Genomic DNA, 16,821 nt, shown 5'->3' with positions numbered 1-16,821 from the left:
CGGGGAGAAGCAAAGGAAGGCGGGGGCTGGATGGGCGTGTCCTCCCGCCCTCGGCTCCGCCCCTTCAGTCTCCCGCCGCTGGGACACGCCCCCCTCCCGCCGCTGGGACACGCCCCCCTCCATAGGCTGGCCGGCTTCCACTACGTGCCAAGAGGGGTCGGGGCACCCGTGGGTGAGGCTGGACCCCCCCCACCCTGGCGCTGACAGTGGGGCACCCATCGGTAAAGCTGGTGCCCTACCGGGGTGACCGTGGACCTCCACGAGTCAGTCTGGAGTACCCGTGGGTGATGCTGGAGACCCCTGGGTGACACTGGAACAGCCGTGGGGGACACTGAAGACACCCCCCCCGGGTGGCACTGGAGCACTCGTGGGTGATGCTGAACCCCCCGGGTGATGCTGGAACCCCCTGGATGAGACTGAATCTCCCTGCATGACACCAGAGCCCACCCCAGTGACACTGGACCCCCCTGGGTGACCCTGAAGTCCCCGTGGGTGACACTGGACCCCCTTAGGTGATGCTGGAGTACCTGTGGGTGATGCTGGACCACACTGGGTGACACTGAAGTCCCCGTGGATGACACTGGAGCACCCGTGGTTGATGCTGGACCCCCTTGGGTGACACTGGAGTACCCGTGGGTGATGCTGGACCCCACGGGGTGACCCTGAAGTCCACGTGGGTGACACTGGACCCCCTTAGGTGACACTGGAGCACCCGTGGGTGATGCTGGACCCCCTTGGGTGACACTGGGGCACCCGTGGGTGATGCTGGACCCCACGGGGTGACCCTGAAGTCCACGTGGGTGACACTGGACCCCCTTAGGTGACACTGGAGTACCCGTGGGTGATGCTGGACCCCACTGGGTGACCCTGAAGTCCCCGTGGGTGACACTGGAGTACCCGTGGGTGATGCTGGACCCCACTGGGTGAAAATGGGGCACCCATGGGTGACACTGGACCCCCTTAGGTGATGCTGGAGTACCTGTGGGTGATGCTGGACCACACTGGGTGACACTGAAGTCCCCGTGGATGACACTGGGGCACCCGTGGGTGACGCTGGACTCCCTTGGGTGACACTGGAGTACCCGTGGGTGATGCTGGACCCCACTGGGTGACCCTGAAGTCCCCGTGGGTGACACTGGAGTACCCGTGGGTGATGCTGGACCCCACTGGGTGAAAATGGGGCACCCATGGGTGACACTGGACCCCCTTAGGTGATGCTGGAGTACCTGTGGGTGATGCTGGACCACACTGGGTGACACTGAAGTCCCCGTGGATGACACTGGGGCACCCGTGGGTGACGCTGGACTCCCTTGGGTGACACTGGAGTACCCGTGGGTGATGCTGGACCCCACTGGGTGACCCTGAAGTCCCCGTGGGTGACACTGGAGTACCCGTGGGTGATGCTGGACCCCACTGGGTGAAAATGGGGCACCCATGGGTGACACTGGACCCCCTTAGGTGATGCTGGAGTACCTGTGGGTGATGCTGGACCACACTGGGTGACACTGAAGTCCCCGTGGATGACACTGGGGCACCCGTGGGTGACGCTGGACTCCCTTGGGTGACACTGGAGTACCCGTGGGTGATGCTGGACCCCACTGGCTGACCCTGAAGTCCCCGTGGGTGACACTGGAGTACCCGTGGGTGATGCTGGACCCCACTGGGTGAAAATGGGGCACCCATGGGTGACACTGGACCCCCTTAGGTGATGCTGGAGTACCTGTGGGTGATGCTGGACCACACTGGGTGACACTGAAGTCCCCGTGGATGACACTGGGGCACCCGTGGGTGACGCTGGACTCCCTTGGGTGACACTGGAGTACCCGTGGGTGATGCTGGACCCCACTGGCTGACCCTGAAGTCCCCGTGGGTGACGCTGGACCCCCTTAGGTGATGCTGGAGTACCTGTGGGTGATGCTGGACCCCACTGGGTGACACTGGACCCCCTTGGGTGACACTGGGGCACCCGTGGGTGATGCTGGAGCCCCTTGTGTGACACTGGAGTACCCGTGGGTGATGCTGGAACCCACTGGCTGACCCTGAAGTCCCCGTGGGTGACACTGGGGCACCTGTGGGTGATGCTGGACCCCACTGGCTGACCCTGAAGTCCCCGTGGGTGACACTGGGGCGCCCGTGGGTGATGCTGGACCCCCTTGGGTGACCCTGGACCCCCTCCGCGGATGACCCTGGAGCCCCGGGATGCGTGGGGCAGCCTCCCGGCTACCCCCACCCGAGACGTGGGCCATGTTCCACACTACCACCAGGTCACGTTGCTCCGACTCGAGTCCCCACCCGGGTGCCCCCCCCCCCTCGTGCCCCCGCCCCTCCCGGGGGCGGTGCCGCCGGAGCCGGTGCCGGTGCCCCGAGGGCGGTGGAACCCCGCGCCGAGCCGGTACCGGGGTGTCGGGGGGGGGTGTCGGGGGGGTCCAAGGGGGCCGGGGGGCACCAGAAGGGCCCACGGGGGCGTCGGGGTGTAGCGGACGGGACATGGAAGCAGCGAGGGGACACGCGTGGGGAGACCCGGGATGCCGTGGGGGGGGGAAGAGGCACCGGCATCACCCGGGGGGGGTCGAGAGGGGTGTCGGGGTGAAGCGAAGGGGACATGGGGGGACTTTGAGGGGCAACAGGGAACACGCGTGGGGGACCCGGGACACTGGAGGGGGGCAAAGGGGTACCGGGAGGAGGGACGAGGGATGCTGGAGGGGGGGACAAGGGACACCGGAGTGGCACCGGCAGGAGCCGGCATCACCGGGGGGGGGGGGGCGGGGGGCAGCCGCTGCCCACCTCCCACGATGGCTGCCCCGCCCTGCGTTCCCCACGCGTGTCCGCGGACCTGGGGGGGGGTGTCACGGGGAGGGAGTCGGTGCCAAATGGGGGGGGTGTCGATGTGGGGGGTGTCCCAGTCCTGTCCCCCTCCCCAGAAAGACCCAGGCGTCCGGGCACCACCTGCAGCTCCCTGGTAAGGAGCACGTCAAAGTGGGGGGGGCGGCACCCATAACGGGGGGGGGAACGACACGACACCAACACCCCCATCCCTCCCGGTGCCCTCCCCCAGCACACACCCCTCAGGAGCTGCTGTCGCCGTCATGGGCCACTGGGCAGTGGCCCCACCTCTGCTCAGCCGGGTCCTGCGTGGGGCAGAGGTGAGACCCCAGGACCCCCCAGTGTCACCCCCGGGGTCCCCCCACACCCTGGGACTCCCCCGCTGCTACTGCTGGGACCCCCCCAGGACCTTCCCATTGCCTCATTGGGACCCCCACCCCAGCAGGACCCCCCCCCCAGCTGCCACCTCCAGGACGTCCTCCCCAGGACCATGGTGTCCCATGGTGGTGTCCCTATCCTGGTTACCCATGGTGGTGACCCCAGTCGTGGTGGCCCCATGGTGGTGTCCATGTGGTGGTAGCCCCACAATGTTGGCCCCAGTCATGGTGGCCCCACCATGGTGGCCCCGTGGTGGTGGCCCCGTGGTGGTCGCTCCAGTGCGGTGACCCTGGTGGTGGTGTCCTCATGGTGGCCCCCCCACCCACGGTGGCCCCATGGTGGGCCCTTGCAGGAGGAGCGCTCAGCCCAGGCGACGCTGGCTGCCTGGCGTGAGTACCGGCATGCTTGTGAGCTGCGCCTGCGCCTCGACCCCCCGGCACCTGGTGAGTGGGGATGGGGTAGGGAAACCAGGGGGACGCTGGGGACACCCTGACCCCCCCTGCACCCCTCCCCAGGACCCGTCTGCAACCGCAGCTTTGACATGTACGCCTGCTGGGGGGACGCGGCTCCCAACAGCACCATCACCGTCCCCTGCCCGTGGTACCTGCCCTGGCACCACCGAGGTAATGGCCGGGGGGTGGCACTTGCCCTGGGGGGTCCTGTGGGTGCCCCTGGGTGCCACGGAGTGATGGGACGAGGTGCTCAGTGCAGGGTGGGGTGGTGGCTCGGCGCTGCGGACCTGACGGGCGGTGGGTGACAGACGAGACGGGGTGGCCCTGGCGGGACCATTCGCAGTGCGAGGACCCGGCGCAGGAGCAGCTGCTGCAGGTGGGAACCCGGGTGCTGCGCCGTGGCACGCTGCAGGCTGCGGTGCCGGGGGGGGTGCCATGCTGGGAGATGCCATGCTGGGATGTGTCATGCTGCCATGCTGTGCTGTGCTGTGCCGTGCCATGTGCCGTGCCGTGCACCATGCTGCTCTGCTGTGCCATGATGTGCCATGCTGTGCCCCGTGCCGTGCTGTGCCATACACCATGCCGTGCACCGTGCTGCTCTGCCGTACATCGTGCCGTGCTGTGCCGTGCCATGCTGTGCCCCGTGCCGTGCTGTGCCATACACCATGCCGTGCACCGTGCCGCTCTGCTGTGCATCATGCCGTGCTGTGCCGTGCCATGCTGTGCCCCGTGCCGTGCTGTGCCATACACCATGCCGTGCACCGTGCCGCTCTGCTGTGCATCGTGCCGTGCTGTGCCGTGCCATGCTGTGTCCCATGCCATGCTGTGCCGCACTGTGCACTGTGCCACGCCGTGCCGTGCCCCACGCTGTGCCCCATGCTGTGCCATGTGCCATGCCCTGTGCCATGCCACACTGTGTTGTGCACCATGCCATGCCGTGCTGCACTGTGCTGTGTTGTGCACCATGCCATGCCCCGTGCAGTTCCTTGTGCCATGCTGCGCTGCGCTGTGCCCCATGCTGTGCTGTACCCTGTGCCGTGCCCTGTGTTGTGCCGTGCCCCTTGTCCCATGCTGTGCTGGGCCATGGGCCGGGGGCTGCACTGCGCCAGGCTGACATGTGCTGTACCCCATGTCGTGCCGTGGCATGCACCGTCGGGCTGCACTGCAGCGTGTGCCGTGCGAGGAGCTGCTGGGCTGCACCGTGTTGCGCTGCTGTGACACGCACTGGGCTGCGCTGTGCCATGCCATGTTGCACTGTGGCATGCTGTGCCATGCATTTTGCTGTGCCTGTTGCACCGTGCCATGCCTCTTTGCACCATGCTGTGTGGCACCGTGCCATGCCACACCACACACTGTGATGCGTTTTGCTGTGTTGTACCACGCCGTGCCACGATAACGCACCGTGCTGCACCGTGCCATGCCATGTTGCACCATACCATGTTGTGTTTCACCATGCCATGCTGTGACATTCACCATGCCACACCATGCCCTGTTCCACCTCCTGGTGCCGTGCCACATCCCTGTCCCTGGTGACTGTTGTCCCTGTCCCCGTAGCGGCAGGCCTGGCTGCTGGAGCAGTTCCGTCTCCTCTACACCGTGGGATACTCCCTCTCCCTCATCGCCCTCCTCCTGGCACTGCTGCTGCTTCTGCTCTTCAGGTACCTGCACCGGGGCACCCTTGGGTGCTAGGGGGGCACCCATGGGTGCTGCCACCCACTGCCCCTCGTCCCCGCAGGCGCCTGCGTTGCACCCGCAACTTCATCCACGCCAACCTCTTCCTGTCCTTCGTGCTGCGGGCGGGCGCCATCCTGACACGGGATGCGCTGCTCCAACGCCGACTGCGCCCCGGTCCCGGGCACCCCCTGCAGCTGCTGGGCCAGCAGGTGGGCACCCATGGGGGATGGGGGGCACTCATGGCAGGGGGTATCCACGGGTGGGGCACCTACGGAGGTGGCACCCACCAGGGAGTACCCATGGAGGGGAACACCCATGGTGGGGGTACCCAAGGGTGGGGGGCACCCATGGGTGGGGCATGGTGGGCTGCACTCGGATGGGGCACCCAAGGGTGGGGGCTGTTCCCATCATGGTGCTGGTGCCACCACGATGTTGGTGCCACCACGATGCTGGTGCCACCATGATGCTGGTGCCACCACAGTGTTGGTGCCACCACAATGCTGGTGCCACCACGATATTGGTGCCACCACGATGCTGGTGCCACCACGATGCTGGTCTAACATGATGCTGGTGCCACCCTGATGCTGGTCCCTCCCCGATGCTGGTGTCCCCGTGGCGGTGTGGGTGTCCCTCCAGCAGGCAGTGACAGGGTGCCGGCTGGCCCAGGCTCTCACCCAGTACTGTGTGGGGGCTAACTACGGGTGGCTGCTGGCCGAAGGACTCTTCCTCCACAAGCTCCTGGTGCTGGCAGCCTTCTCCGGCGAGCGCTGCCTCCCTGCCTTCCTCCTCCTTGGCTGGGGTGAGCCCATCCCCATGTCCCCCCTGTGTCCCCATGTGCCTCCGCATCCCCTCCCCAACCTTGTCCCCATGCCTCCAGGAGGTCCCGTGCTCTTCGTGGTACCATGGGTGGTGATGAGGTACCTCTATGAGAATGAGGGGTGAGGCTGTTGGACAACCCCCCCTCCCCATTTTGTCACACCCTGGGGACACTCTGATGTCCCCAACAGGGGACCCAGGCATCTGGCTGAGTGCCCCCCCCCAAACTCTGGCAGGTGCTGGGAGAGGAACGAGAAGGCAGCAGTATGGTGGATAATCCGCTGTCCCATCCTGATGGCTGTGGTGGTGGGTGACACAGCGTGGGGGTGGCCATCCTGGGGCAGTGTCCCCACTGCAGGGGGTGTCAGTGTCAGTGTCTCCATCCCCAGGTGAACTTCGTGGTGTTTGTGCGCATCGTCCGCATCTTGGTGGCCAAAGTCCGGGCGCATCAGGTGTCCCGCGGGGACACCAGGGTCAGGTGGGTACATGGGGACCTTGGTGTGCGTGTGGGACATGGGGGGATGTCCCCCAGCATGGGGACACTGGGGATGGGCATGGGGATGCCAGTGACACTGGGACACTGGGGTGTGTGTGGGGACACGCACTGCATACCCCATCCCTGTCCCCATCTTGTCCCCATGCTGGCCGTGCAACGTCCTTGTGCCCATCCCGGCTCTGTGCACGTCCCCACGTGTGCTCCATCCCTGCAATGTCCCCAAGCACGTCCCTGAGTGTGTCCCCACCCCTGTCATGTCCCCAAGTGTGTCCGCATGCCTGTCATGTCCCCAACCATGTCCCCATTCCTGTGACATCCCCAAGTGTGTCCCTATGCATGTGTCCATCCCTGTAATGCCACCAAACGTGTCCCTGAGGGTGTCCCCATCACTTCCCGAGGGGGTCCCCGGGGGGTGTCCCTGTCCCCAGGGCTGTCCCCAAGGGTGTCCCCATCCCTCTCCGGGGGGTGTCCCTGTCCCCAGGGCTGTCCCTGAGGGGGTCCCCGCGGGGTGTCCCTGTCCCCAGGGGTGTCCCCAAGTGTGTTCCTGGCTGTCCCCGAGTGTGTGTGCCCCCCCCCCCAGGCTGGCCAGGTCGACACTGACACTGATCCCGCTGCTGGGGGTGCATGAGGTGGCCTTCGCCCTGGTGGGAGAGGGGCAGGGGGGTGGCACTCTGCGCCTGGTGCGGCTTTGCCTGCAGCTACTGCTCTCCTCCTCCCAGGTGCGGGGGGGAGGAACCGGGGGGGGGGGAGCACGGGCATGGGGGAGTGTGCAATGGGGGCTACAATGGGGAGGTGCAATGGAGGAGGCTTGAGGGGGGCAACGGAAGGGGCAATGGGATAGAGGCTGCAATGGGCTTGTGCAATGGGGGGGGTCATGGCGGGGGTACAGTGGGGGTGTGCAATTGGGGGGCTGCAATGTGGTGGGGGGTGCAATGAGGGGGCTAAAATAGGAGGCTGTATGGGGGAGTGCAATGGGGGGGCTGTAATGGGCAGAGGGGCTGCAGGAGGTGGGGGCTGCAATGGGGTGCAGGGGATGAGTGCTCGGGGGGGAGGGTGCTCAGGTGCAGGGGGTGCACATACGTGTGCGTGTGACCGTGTGCACCCACCTGTTTGGGTGCACCCCCACCGCGGGGTGCCCCCCCCCGTCCCCCGTCCCCAGGGCCTCATTGTCAGCATCCTCTACTGCTTCGTCAACAAGGAGGTGCGTCAGGGCACGTCGTGACACGGAGTGGGGGGGGGGGGGAAGGGGGCATGTCGTGACGTAGTGTGACACGTCGCGACATGTCCTGGTGCCCGCAGGTGCAGGCGGAGGTGCGACGTGGGTGGCAGCGGTGCCGCTTGGGTGCCCCATGCCCATCCGGCCCCCCCCGAGCCCCCTCCCGTGGCACCCGCCGCTACGTGGCAGTGGGGGGGCAGCACCCAGCACCCCCCCATCCCGGGGGGCACCTGATTGCCGAGAGCTGCTGCTGAGGCGGGGCTGGCACCTTTGGGTGCTGGTGGGGGGGGATCCCAAGACCTTGGGGTGCTGAGGGGGTGTCTCAAAAGCCTTTGGGTGCTGGGGGGGGGGTGTCCCTGTCACCTTTGGGTGCTGGTGGGGGGGGTCCCAAGACTTGGGAAGCTGAGGGGGTGTCCCAAAAGCCTTTGGGTGCTGGGAGGGAATCAGGGGAAGCTTGGGGGGGTCCCCCGACACGTTGGGGTGATGAGGGGGGTCCCCAATGCCTTGGGTGCTGGGGGGGGCGGGTCAGGGGGTCTTGGGGGGGTTCCTTGACACCTTGGGTTGCTGGGGGGTGTGTGTGTATCGTCGGGGCGTCCGAGCTGTGGGGACCCAGTCGTCCCCAGCTTTGTACCCTAAAGAAAAACGTGACACCCACCAGTGGCTTCTGTGAAATCTCTTGGAGGTGTCACTGGGGGGGCACTGGTGGCTGGGGTGGGTGGCACTGGGTGCTGCTGGGCTGTCACAGGTGACCAGCGCTGGGTGTCACTGGGGAGGGTCATTGATGGTGTCACTGCTAACTGGCGTGGGGGGGGTCATTGCCGCTGTCAGCAGGTGACCAGGGCTGTGTGGGAGTCACTGGGGGGGGAGTTGTGTCACTGGGTGATGGGATGGTGTCACTGGGAGACCGGGGTGGGGGGTGACTGGGGGCGGGGAGAGGAGATCCCCGTCGCCCCCAGACCCCCTCCACGCGTGGACTACTCCTCCCGGCACACCCGTCGCTCAAGGGCGGGGTTACCGGGCAGCACGGCGGCGGACTACAACTCCCAGCATCCCCCCAGCGGCGCATGCGCGGAGGCTTCGCGCCCTCGCCACTGGCGGACTACAACTCCCAGTGCCCCCCTCGCGGCGCATGCGCGGAGAGCGGTGGGTGAGCGCATGCGCGGGACACCCCGGAAGCGGCGCGGAGAAGGCGGAGCGGCCGCGCCCGGCACCTGCCCGGTGAGCGGGGGAGGGGCGGCGGCACCGGGCGGGGCCCGGGCCACGGACGGCGGGGGGGTGGGGGGGCGGGCGTGGGCGTGGGCGGGCGGTGCCCCGGGGCGTGGCGGCGCCCTGCGGGCCGGTGGCGGAGTCCCGGGCTCGTGCTCGGTAACGAGCGCTGGGCCGCCGGGCCGGGGCCCGGTGAGGGGCTGTCACAGCGGGGGACCGGCGTCTCCCACTCGTGACACAGCCGGGGAGGGGGGGGGCACGGGGCCGTGCCCGCAGCACACCGGGGGTCAGGCGTGTCCCACCCGTGACATACCGTGTTGGGGACACCCCCCCCCCCCCCCGGTCCGCGCCCGTGCGACACCGGGGCCGCGCGTGCCCCTGGCTTCTGCCCTCAGGGACGGGGCTGCCCTCGTCTGGCGCGAGACCGAGGGCGCGCCCCTGTGTCGCGCGCGGGGACACGCGTGTCCCCGCGTCGTGCGAGTGGGGGGGTGGAGGGAGCGGCCGTGTCTCCGTGTCACACCTGGGGCGAGGACAGGCCCGGCCTCGCGTCACCCACGAGGGTCATCGGCTCCCCTCCCCCCGCAGGTGTGTGGGGGGCGCGCGGGACGCACCCCCCCCCCCCCGGGCCCACGCGGGACCATGTCCGCGCCCCTCCCGTCCCCGCGGCCCAAGGGAGGGCGGGGACATCCGACCACGCCCCCCACTCCTCGCCGGCCACGCCCCATCGCCGGCCACGCCCCCGGCGCAGCGCGCTGCCGCCGTCCATATATGGGCATGGCCCGAACGCGGCTCCCTGATTGGCCGCCACCTCGCGCGCAGGGCCTGTCAACAAACGGCTGCAGCCGCCGGTCGTTAAAAGGGTGGGGGCGGACGAGCCCCACCTCCTCGGGTGCCGCGGCCGCTTTAAAGGCCGGGCCCGCCCCCCTGCGGACCGCGCCGGGACGGAGCCGGTGAGGGGGCGGGGCCTTCCGGGCAGGGTGCGCGAGACCTGTGAGTATGCAAACGGGGCGGGACGTGGGGGGTGAGTGGCGAGGGGAGGAGCCATGGGCGGGGCACAGCCCGGGCACCGCCCCCAGGGCCCACCCCAGTGATCCCAGTACGACCTAGTAACGGTACTGGGATCGGCCCAGGAATGGCTCCGTTAACCCCCCCCTCAGCTCCATGTTTGTCCTGCCAGCCCCATAGTGTCCCCAAAAGCCCCATACCGGCCCCATACCAGCCCCACCAGCCCCCTACTGGGCCTGCCAGCCCCATACTATCGGCAAAAGCCCCATACTGGCCCCATACTGGCCCCACCAGCCCCATACTGGCCCCCAAAGCTCCATACTGGCCATATACTGGCCCCCACCAACCCCATACTGGGCCTGCCAGCCCCATACTATCTGCAAAAGCCCCATACTGGCCCCGTACTGGCCCCACCAGCCCCATACTGGCCCCCAAAGCCCCATACTGGCCATATACTGGCCCCCACCAACCCCATACTGGGACTGCCAGCCCCCCATACTGGCCCCCAAATCCCCATACTGGCCCCATACTATCCCCACCAGCCCCATACTGGCCCCACCAGCCCCATACTGGGCCTGCCAGCCCCATGTTGTCCTCACCATCCCCACCCCATCCCTGCCAGCCCCATTAACACCCCTTTCTCTTGTGGCAGGCTTGGGCACGGGCGCTGGCACCCCACGACGTCGGCAACGTCGGCATCGTCGGCAGTGCCATGCTGCCCTGATGGAGCCCAACGCCTTCCCCCAGCTGCAGCTCTGGTGCCCGCGGCCCTTCGGCACTTACTCCCAGAACAAACCATGCCCTGGCCCTGGCTCCACCAAGAAACCTTTCTCCTGCCGTCCCACCGAGGAGCCTGCTGGAGCCCAGGCCCCCTCCGAAAACACGCCACCGGCTCCTGCCGATGCTGCCCCGGCTGCTCCAGCATCGGCAGAGGAAGGACGGGTGCTGCTGGACACGTGGTATGTCATCAAACCGGGGAACACCAAGGAGAAGGTGGCTTTCTTTGTGGCACACCAGTGCGGTGGTGGCAGCGGTGGTGGTGGCAGCGGCGGCCGCGCCAGCACCATGAAGGTAAAAGGCAACTGGGGCAGCGATAGCTCCAAAGCCAAGCGGCGCCGGCGCTGCCATGACCCCACTAAGAGCAAGCCAAGCCCAGCATGGGCTACTGGCAGCAAGGACGCAGCTTGCCAGTGTCCCAGTGAACCTTCCGCTGCTGCCAGTGAAGGCCCCGACTTGCTGTCAGTGGCGGAGATGGTGGCGTTGGTGGAGCAGAGGACGGCGCTGGCGTTGCAGAGCTTCCCCCGGCCCTGCGGCGCTCCTGCTGCCCCAGTTGTCTTCATGGAGGCAGCCAGCGGTGAAACCAAAGCACCGAGTGGCTCCGATTGCAGCCGGGTGGCAGAAGCTGTTGCCCATTTTGAGTCACGGCAGCGGGAGCACGGTGGCACCCGACCCAATGGGTTGTGCCGCCCAGGTGCTGAATGTGCTGCAGCAGCGGCAGCATCATCGACACCGGGTCCCGGTGAGGTGCGCATCGCCTTCCGCATCTCCAGCGGCCGTGAGCCCCGTGCTGGAGCTGCTGCAGCCGAGTCGGGTGCTGGCGGGCGTCCCAATTGTGTTTTTATGAGCTGTGGGACGGCGAGCGGTGGTGGTAATGCCAGTGGTCGCGCCAAGGACAAGATCACCTGTGACCTTTACCAGCTGATCAGCCCATCCCGTGATGTGCTGCCCAACAATGTGGAGTTCCTCCTGGCCACTGCTGGTCCCAAGGGGGATGGGGACGGCCCTGACATGGACATAGGGTGCAGCGAGGGGTCGGCGACTGCTGTCAAGCCAGAGATGGGTGAAGGAACTGGTGAGGGTGCGTCGGCGTCGGCGCGGGATTGCGCCTCCGGCTTCCACGTGGACGTGGTGGTGACGGGGGTGGTGGACCAATGCGTCTTCTTTGGCAAGGACAGTGCCAAGAAGATGAAGGAGGAGACAGTGCGGCTGCCGGCGCCGGCGCAGGAGGACCCACCGCCGGGGCAGCTCTTCCTCCTGCCCGTCCCTGAGGAGACACCGGCAGTGGAGGACACGGAGGCCAGCGAGGAGCCATCAGCTGTCCCCGACCCCTCGCTTTGCCGATTGTACCGTCACGTCTCCCACGACTTTTTGGAGATCCGCTTCAAGATCCAGCGGCTGCTGGAGCCCCGGCAGTACATGCTTCTGCTGCCAGACCATGTCATGGTGAAGATCTTCAGCTACCTGCCTACTCAAGCGCTGGCCGCCCTCAAGTGCTCCTGTCACTACTTCAAGTCCATCATCGAGACCTTCGGGGTGCAGGCCACCGATTCCCGCTGGAACCGCGACCCCCTCTACCGCGACGACCCCTGCAAGCAGTGCAAGAAGCATTATGAGAAGGGGGACGTGTCCCTGTGCCGATGGCATCCCAAGCCCTACCACCACGACCTGCCTTACGGCCGATCCTACTGGATGTGCTGCCGGAGACCCGATAAAGAAGCGCCCGGTTGCAGGGTGGGCTTGCACGATAACAACTGGGTACACCCAGCCACCCGGCGCGATGACGGCAGGTGAAGGGACAAGCGCCGGCAGGGACGGTGGTGGTGGATGTGAGGACATAGAGGGGGGTGTTTGGCCGTGGCGGTTGCTGGAAAGGGCGAAGGAGAAGGTGGAAAAAAAAAAAAAATCATCAAACCCCAAGACTTGAAGGAAAAAAAGAAAAAAAAAGGCACCAAGCGAAGGGGGTGGAGAGAGAGGGGGTGGTAGCAACGGGGGCAGGGGGTGGCCCCACAGAGGGTGATGGGTACATGGAGGGTGATGGGTCCACGGAGGGTGATGTCTTTGGGGAAGGTCGTGACCACGTGGAGGGTGCTGGCCCCACAGTGATGACGTGACGCCAGGTGGGCTGATGTCCCCCTGGAGGGCGAAAGCCCTGTGGCCGTGACCCCAGCTGCGCTGATGGCCCCAAGGAGGGTGGTGGCCCTGTGGAGGGTGATGGCCCCGTGGAAGATGACGTCATCCCCATGGAGGGTGACGTCCCCATCCCGGGTGACCTGCCGGTACAGGGCGACATCCACATTCGCGGTGACGTCCCCATCCAGGGTCACGTCTCTGGGCTGGTGTCCTGGTCCGAGGTGAACATCCCCACCTGGAGTGATGCCCCCACCCCAGGTGACATCTGTCGTGACATCACACGTTGAGAGTGACGTGTCAAGCATGGCCCCGCCCCCGACGCCGCGGCCCCGCCTCCCGGGGCGGTCTGCCCAGCGGGGTCTGCGCGCGCGCGCACGTGTGCCCAGGGCCACCGCGCATGCGCCTTCGCTCTCACCCCAGAGCCCGCCGTTCGGGGAGAGGGCTGGGCCTAGCGCGTGAGCCCTGCCCCGCGCCCTATCAGCGGCGTCCCCGTCGCCTGGCTACCCTCCACGGCACCGCCCGCATGGAGGCCACGCCCCTCACGGAGGAGGCCACGCCCCCGCGCCATGCGGAAGGGCCCCGGTGGCTCCCGCCGGGCCCGGGCCGCGGGTTCGGGGCCCGGGCCCGGCCCGGTGGCGGTGCCGGTTCCGCTGCCGGGACCCGGGCTCTGCCCGCGGTCGCGCCGCTGTCCCCGACCGTTGCTGCCGCTCCTGGCGCTGGCGGCTGCTGCTGCCGCCGCCCTCCTCTACGTCGCATGGCCCGCCGGGGAACGGGGCACTGGCCCGGTGAGCGGGGGGGAGGGGAGGTCCCGGTGGGTCTCGGGGAGGGGGGGCGTCCCGGGGAGGGGATGCCCAGCATTTCCACGCTATTCCCGGGAGCCCCCAGACCCCATGGAGACCCCCCCGACCTCCCCCGGGGCCCCCAGCCCCTCTGAGGACAGCCCCCCCCCCCCCGCCCCAATCCCCTGGGGTCCCCCAGACTCGGTCGCGGTGGCGCCCAATGGGTCCCGGGGCACCCAGACCTCCCCCCCAGGGCCCTCACCCTCCTCCGAGCCCCCCAGGGCACCCTAGAGCCCATCATGGGGCCGCGCAATGCATCCATGGGCCCCTCAGACCCTTCCAGGGACCCCCAGCATCCCCAAGGACTTACGGAGCCCTCCCCAGGGTCCCTCAGACCCCCGGGGGGGCTCCCCGTCCCCCCTCAGGGCCCCCAGACATCCCACAGGGTCCTCAGCCCCCTCCCTGACCCCCCCCCAGGCCCCATCATGGGGGCACCCAGTGCATCTATGGGTACCCCAGACCCCTCCAGGGGCACCCAGACACCCCCCCTGGAGCCCCACAACATCCCCCAGGTCCTCCCCCACTCAGGGTACCAAACTTCCTAAGGCCCCCCCAGACCCCATCATGAGGGGCCCCTAGACCACTCCAGGGACCCCCAACACCCCCGCGGGACCCCAACACCCTCTCCACCCCCCCTCCCCCAAACACTGACACAGCCACCCCCAGGCCCCCCCTGGTCCCCCCTCGGAGCAGGCTCTACGGGCGCTACTGGGGCAGCTGGATCCCACCCGCCTGCGGGACACCTTCCTGCGGCCCCTCCTGCGAGAACGGGTGCCAGGGGGGCCTGGGAGCCGTGCTGCCCGCCAGGTAAGACCCGCCCCCCACCACTGCACCCCCCCTGCGATGCTGCCATGCCTCTCACCAGTGTACCTGTCCCTGCAGCACATCATGGTGTGCTTGGGTGCCCTGGGGGCTGCCTGGCACCTGGAGCTTGACGCCTTCGAAGCGGTGACTCCCCGGGGACCAGTGACCTTCACCAACGTGGTGGCCACGGTCGCCCCCGCCGCCCCCCGCCGCCTGGTCCTTGCCTGTCACTACGACACAAAGATCTTGCCCCCTGGTCCCGGCCAGCAACTCTTTTTGGGGGCCACCGATTCGGCCGTGCCCTGCGCCATCCTCTTGGAGCTGGCAGCTGCCCTTGACCGGCCCCTGCGGCGTGCCAAGGACAGGGTGGGTGACGGGTGGTCCAAAGGCCTGGACTGCCCCCCCCAACCCCGGATGCCTGGGCCCCCCCCAGACATCTGGGTCCCTCCTGACCCCCCCCTCCAGAGGACACCCAGGTCCATCCTGTGACTCCCCAGGATACCTGGGTCCCTCCTGACCCCCCCCCCACCCAGGACACCTGGGTTCCCCCCCCACATGCCTGGGTCCCCCACCCTGCTGGACGCCCGGGTCCCAGCAGGGCGCAGAAGTGACGCTGCAGCTGCTGTTCCTTGATGGGGAAGAAGCTTTCGGGGACTGGAGCGTCACTGACTCCCTCTACGGTGCCCGGCACCTGGCGGCACGTATGGCTGCCACCCCCCACGGGCCACACGGCACCCAGATCACCACCATGGTGAGTGGCATCAAGCCCCACGGCGGTTTGAGGGCGGTCCGGTGGCACCTGAGGGTGGTGGCACCGTGCTGGGGTGGTCTGTTGGCTGTGACCCAGCTGGGATGGTCCCATGGCATCCAAGGATGATGGCCAAGGGTGGTGGGTTGATCCGAGGGCACTGGAGTGTGGTGACATGGCATTGGCCCAGCTGGGACGGTCCCTGCCACTGCCGTGACCCAACTGGGATGGTCTGGGGGTCCTCAAGGGTGGTGGCATGGCGTTGGCTCAGCTGGGACAGTCCCACGGCATCCGACCAGTGGCACTGTGGTGTCCCTGTGCTTGTGCTGGTGTCCCCATGGTCATGATGGTGTCCCCAGAGCCTGCTGGTGCTGCTGGACCTGCTGGGCGCCCGTCACCCTGCCATCCACAGCCACTTCCCCCGCACCCACCACTGGTTCCTGCGCCTCGTCGCCATCGGTGGGACTTAGGGATGGGGGCAGAGGGGTGGGGACAGGGTCAGGATGGGGATGGGGACAAGGGGGTGGGATGGGATAGGACATGGGGACACAGATGAGGACAGGGCACGGGTGGGACATGGGGATGGGGGACGAGGTGGGACACAGGGTTGGGACAGGGATAGAAACAGGGACGGGATGTGGACAAGGGGCTATGATGGGGACAGAGAGGAGGAGGCTGGGGGTATCACAGGAGGTTCTGCCCCACCATGTTCTCCCCGTGTCCCCGGTGCAGAGCAGCGCCTGCAGCGGCTGGGGCTGCTGCACGTCCTCCCCCAGGACCAGCCCTTCTTCCGTCTCAGCCCGGCCCCAGGACCTGTCGAGGATGACCATGTCCCCTTCCTCCAGCGAGGTGACGTCCCCACCTCTCCCCTGTCCCCTGGGGCGCATTGTCCTCCTGTGGCCCGGGGTGCACCATCCCCGTGTCCCCATGCTGCGTGGCCAGGGCAAGAAGCAGGGTGGGCAGCTGGGGTCCCGTGGGCTGATGCCCCAGGGGACGTGCCCTCCCACTGTGTCCCACCCGTGTCCCTGCAGGTGTCCCTGTGCTGCACCTTATCCCCACGCCCTTCCCACGTGTATGGCACACGCTTGAGGACACCGAGGACAACCTGCACCCCCCCACCATGGAAGCCCTGTGCAAGATCCTGGTTGCCTTCGTGGCCGAGTTCCTGCAGTTCTGAGCCCCGCCGTTACCCGTCACTCCCAGCCCGCACCCGTTGGGGACTCTGGGCTGTGCTGGGAGCCATCAGTAAAGTGCTTGGTGACCAGTGCTGCGTCCTGTGCCATCACCTGCCATGGGGACAGCTGTGGGGCCAGGGACACGTGATGGATGGGGACATACGGAGACACATAATCGAGAGCCCAAGGGAGCACTATTAGGATGATGGGGGGGGTCCTAGGGAGGTGTATTCAGGTCCTTAGGGACCCCCCAGGAACACTACTCAGGCCACAGGGGAA

General features: G+C 67.5%; 2 protein-coding genes and 1 long non-coding RNA gene across 9 annotated transcripts; all 3 read left to right on the top strand.

Annotated features, from left to right (window-relative positions):
* Positions 1–71: 71 nt before the first annotated feature.
* On the top strand, positions 72–1,661 carry LOC138683848 (uncharacterized). Its single transcript, XR_011323297.1, has 3 exons — positions 72–482; positions 874–899; positions 965–1,661. It is a non-coding gene; the product is annotated as an uncharacterized lncRNA (long non-coding RNA).
* A 1,026-nt stretch (positions 1,662–2,687) lies between these two features.
* Positions 2,688–8,153, top strand: LOC138683846 (gastric inhibitory polypeptide receptor-like). Of its 5 annotated transcripts, none has more exons than XM_069776750.1 (13): positions 2,689–3,143; positions 3,554–3,644; positions 3,717–3,824; positions 3,913–4,029; positions 5,208–5,311; positions 5,389–5,536; positions 5,964–6,126; positions 6,205–6,265; positions 6,380–6,449; positions 6,533–6,621; positions 7,220–7,358; positions 7,799–7,840; positions 7,939–8,151. In XM_069776750.1, the coding sequence occupies exons 2-13, from the start codon at positions 3,603–3,605 to the stop codon at positions 8,107–8,109; spliced, it is 1,254 nt and encodes a 417-aa protein (XP_069632851.1). In that variant the 5' UTR covers positions 2,689–3,143; positions 3,554–3,602; the 3' UTR covers positions 8,110–8,151. The 5 variants fall into 5 exon arrangements, with proteins under 5 accessions (XP_069632852.1, XP_069632851.1, XP_069632850.1 ...); XM_069776749.1 differs by having other exon boundaries at positions 2,690–3,143; positions 3,908–4,029; positions 5,994–6,126; XM_069776747.1 differs by having other exon boundaries at positions 2,690–3,143; positions 3,908–4,029.
* An 844-nt stretch (positions 8,154–8,997) lies between these two features.
* Positions 8,998–16,631, top strand: LOC138683845 (F-box only protein 46-like). Of its 3 annotated transcripts, XM_069776744.1 has the most exons (7): positions 13,506–13,761; positions 14,482–14,622; positions 14,698–14,985; positions 15,218–15,370; positions 15,727–15,826; positions 16,100–16,216; positions 16,399–16,631. In XM_069776744.1, exons 1-7 carry the CDS (start codon positions 13,543–13,545, stop codon positions 16,542–16,544), a joined length of 1,164 nt encoding a protein of 387 aa, XP_069632845.1. In that variant the 5' UTR covers positions 13,506–13,542; the 3' UTR covers positions 16,545–16,631. The 3 variants fall into 3 exon arrangements, with proteins under 3 accessions (XP_069632843.1, XP_069632844.1, XP_069632845.1); XM_069776742.1 differs by lacking the exons at positions 13,506–13,761; positions 14,482–14,622; positions 14,698–14,985; ... (2 more) ...; positions 16,100–16,216; positions 16,399–16,631 and adding exons at positions 8,998–9,073; positions 10,719–12,832; XM_069776743.1 differs by lacking the exons at positions 13,506–13,761; positions 14,482–14,622; positions 14,698–14,985; ... (2 more) ...; positions 16,100–16,216; positions 16,399–16,631 and adding exons at positions 9,922–10,051; positions 10,719–12,836.
* Positions 16,632–16,821: the final 190 nt, after the last annotated feature.

The sequence above is a fragment of the Haliaeetus albicilla genome, chromosome Z (genome assembly GCF_947461875.1).
Source record: "Haliaeetus albicilla chromosome Z, bHalAlb1.1, whole genome shotgun sequence".
Lineage (NCBI taxonomy): Eukaryota > Metazoa > Chordata > Aves > Accipitriformes > Accipitridae > Haliaeetus > Haliaeetus albicilla.
This window is presented reverse-complemented; position numbering and strand designations above follow the sequence as displayed.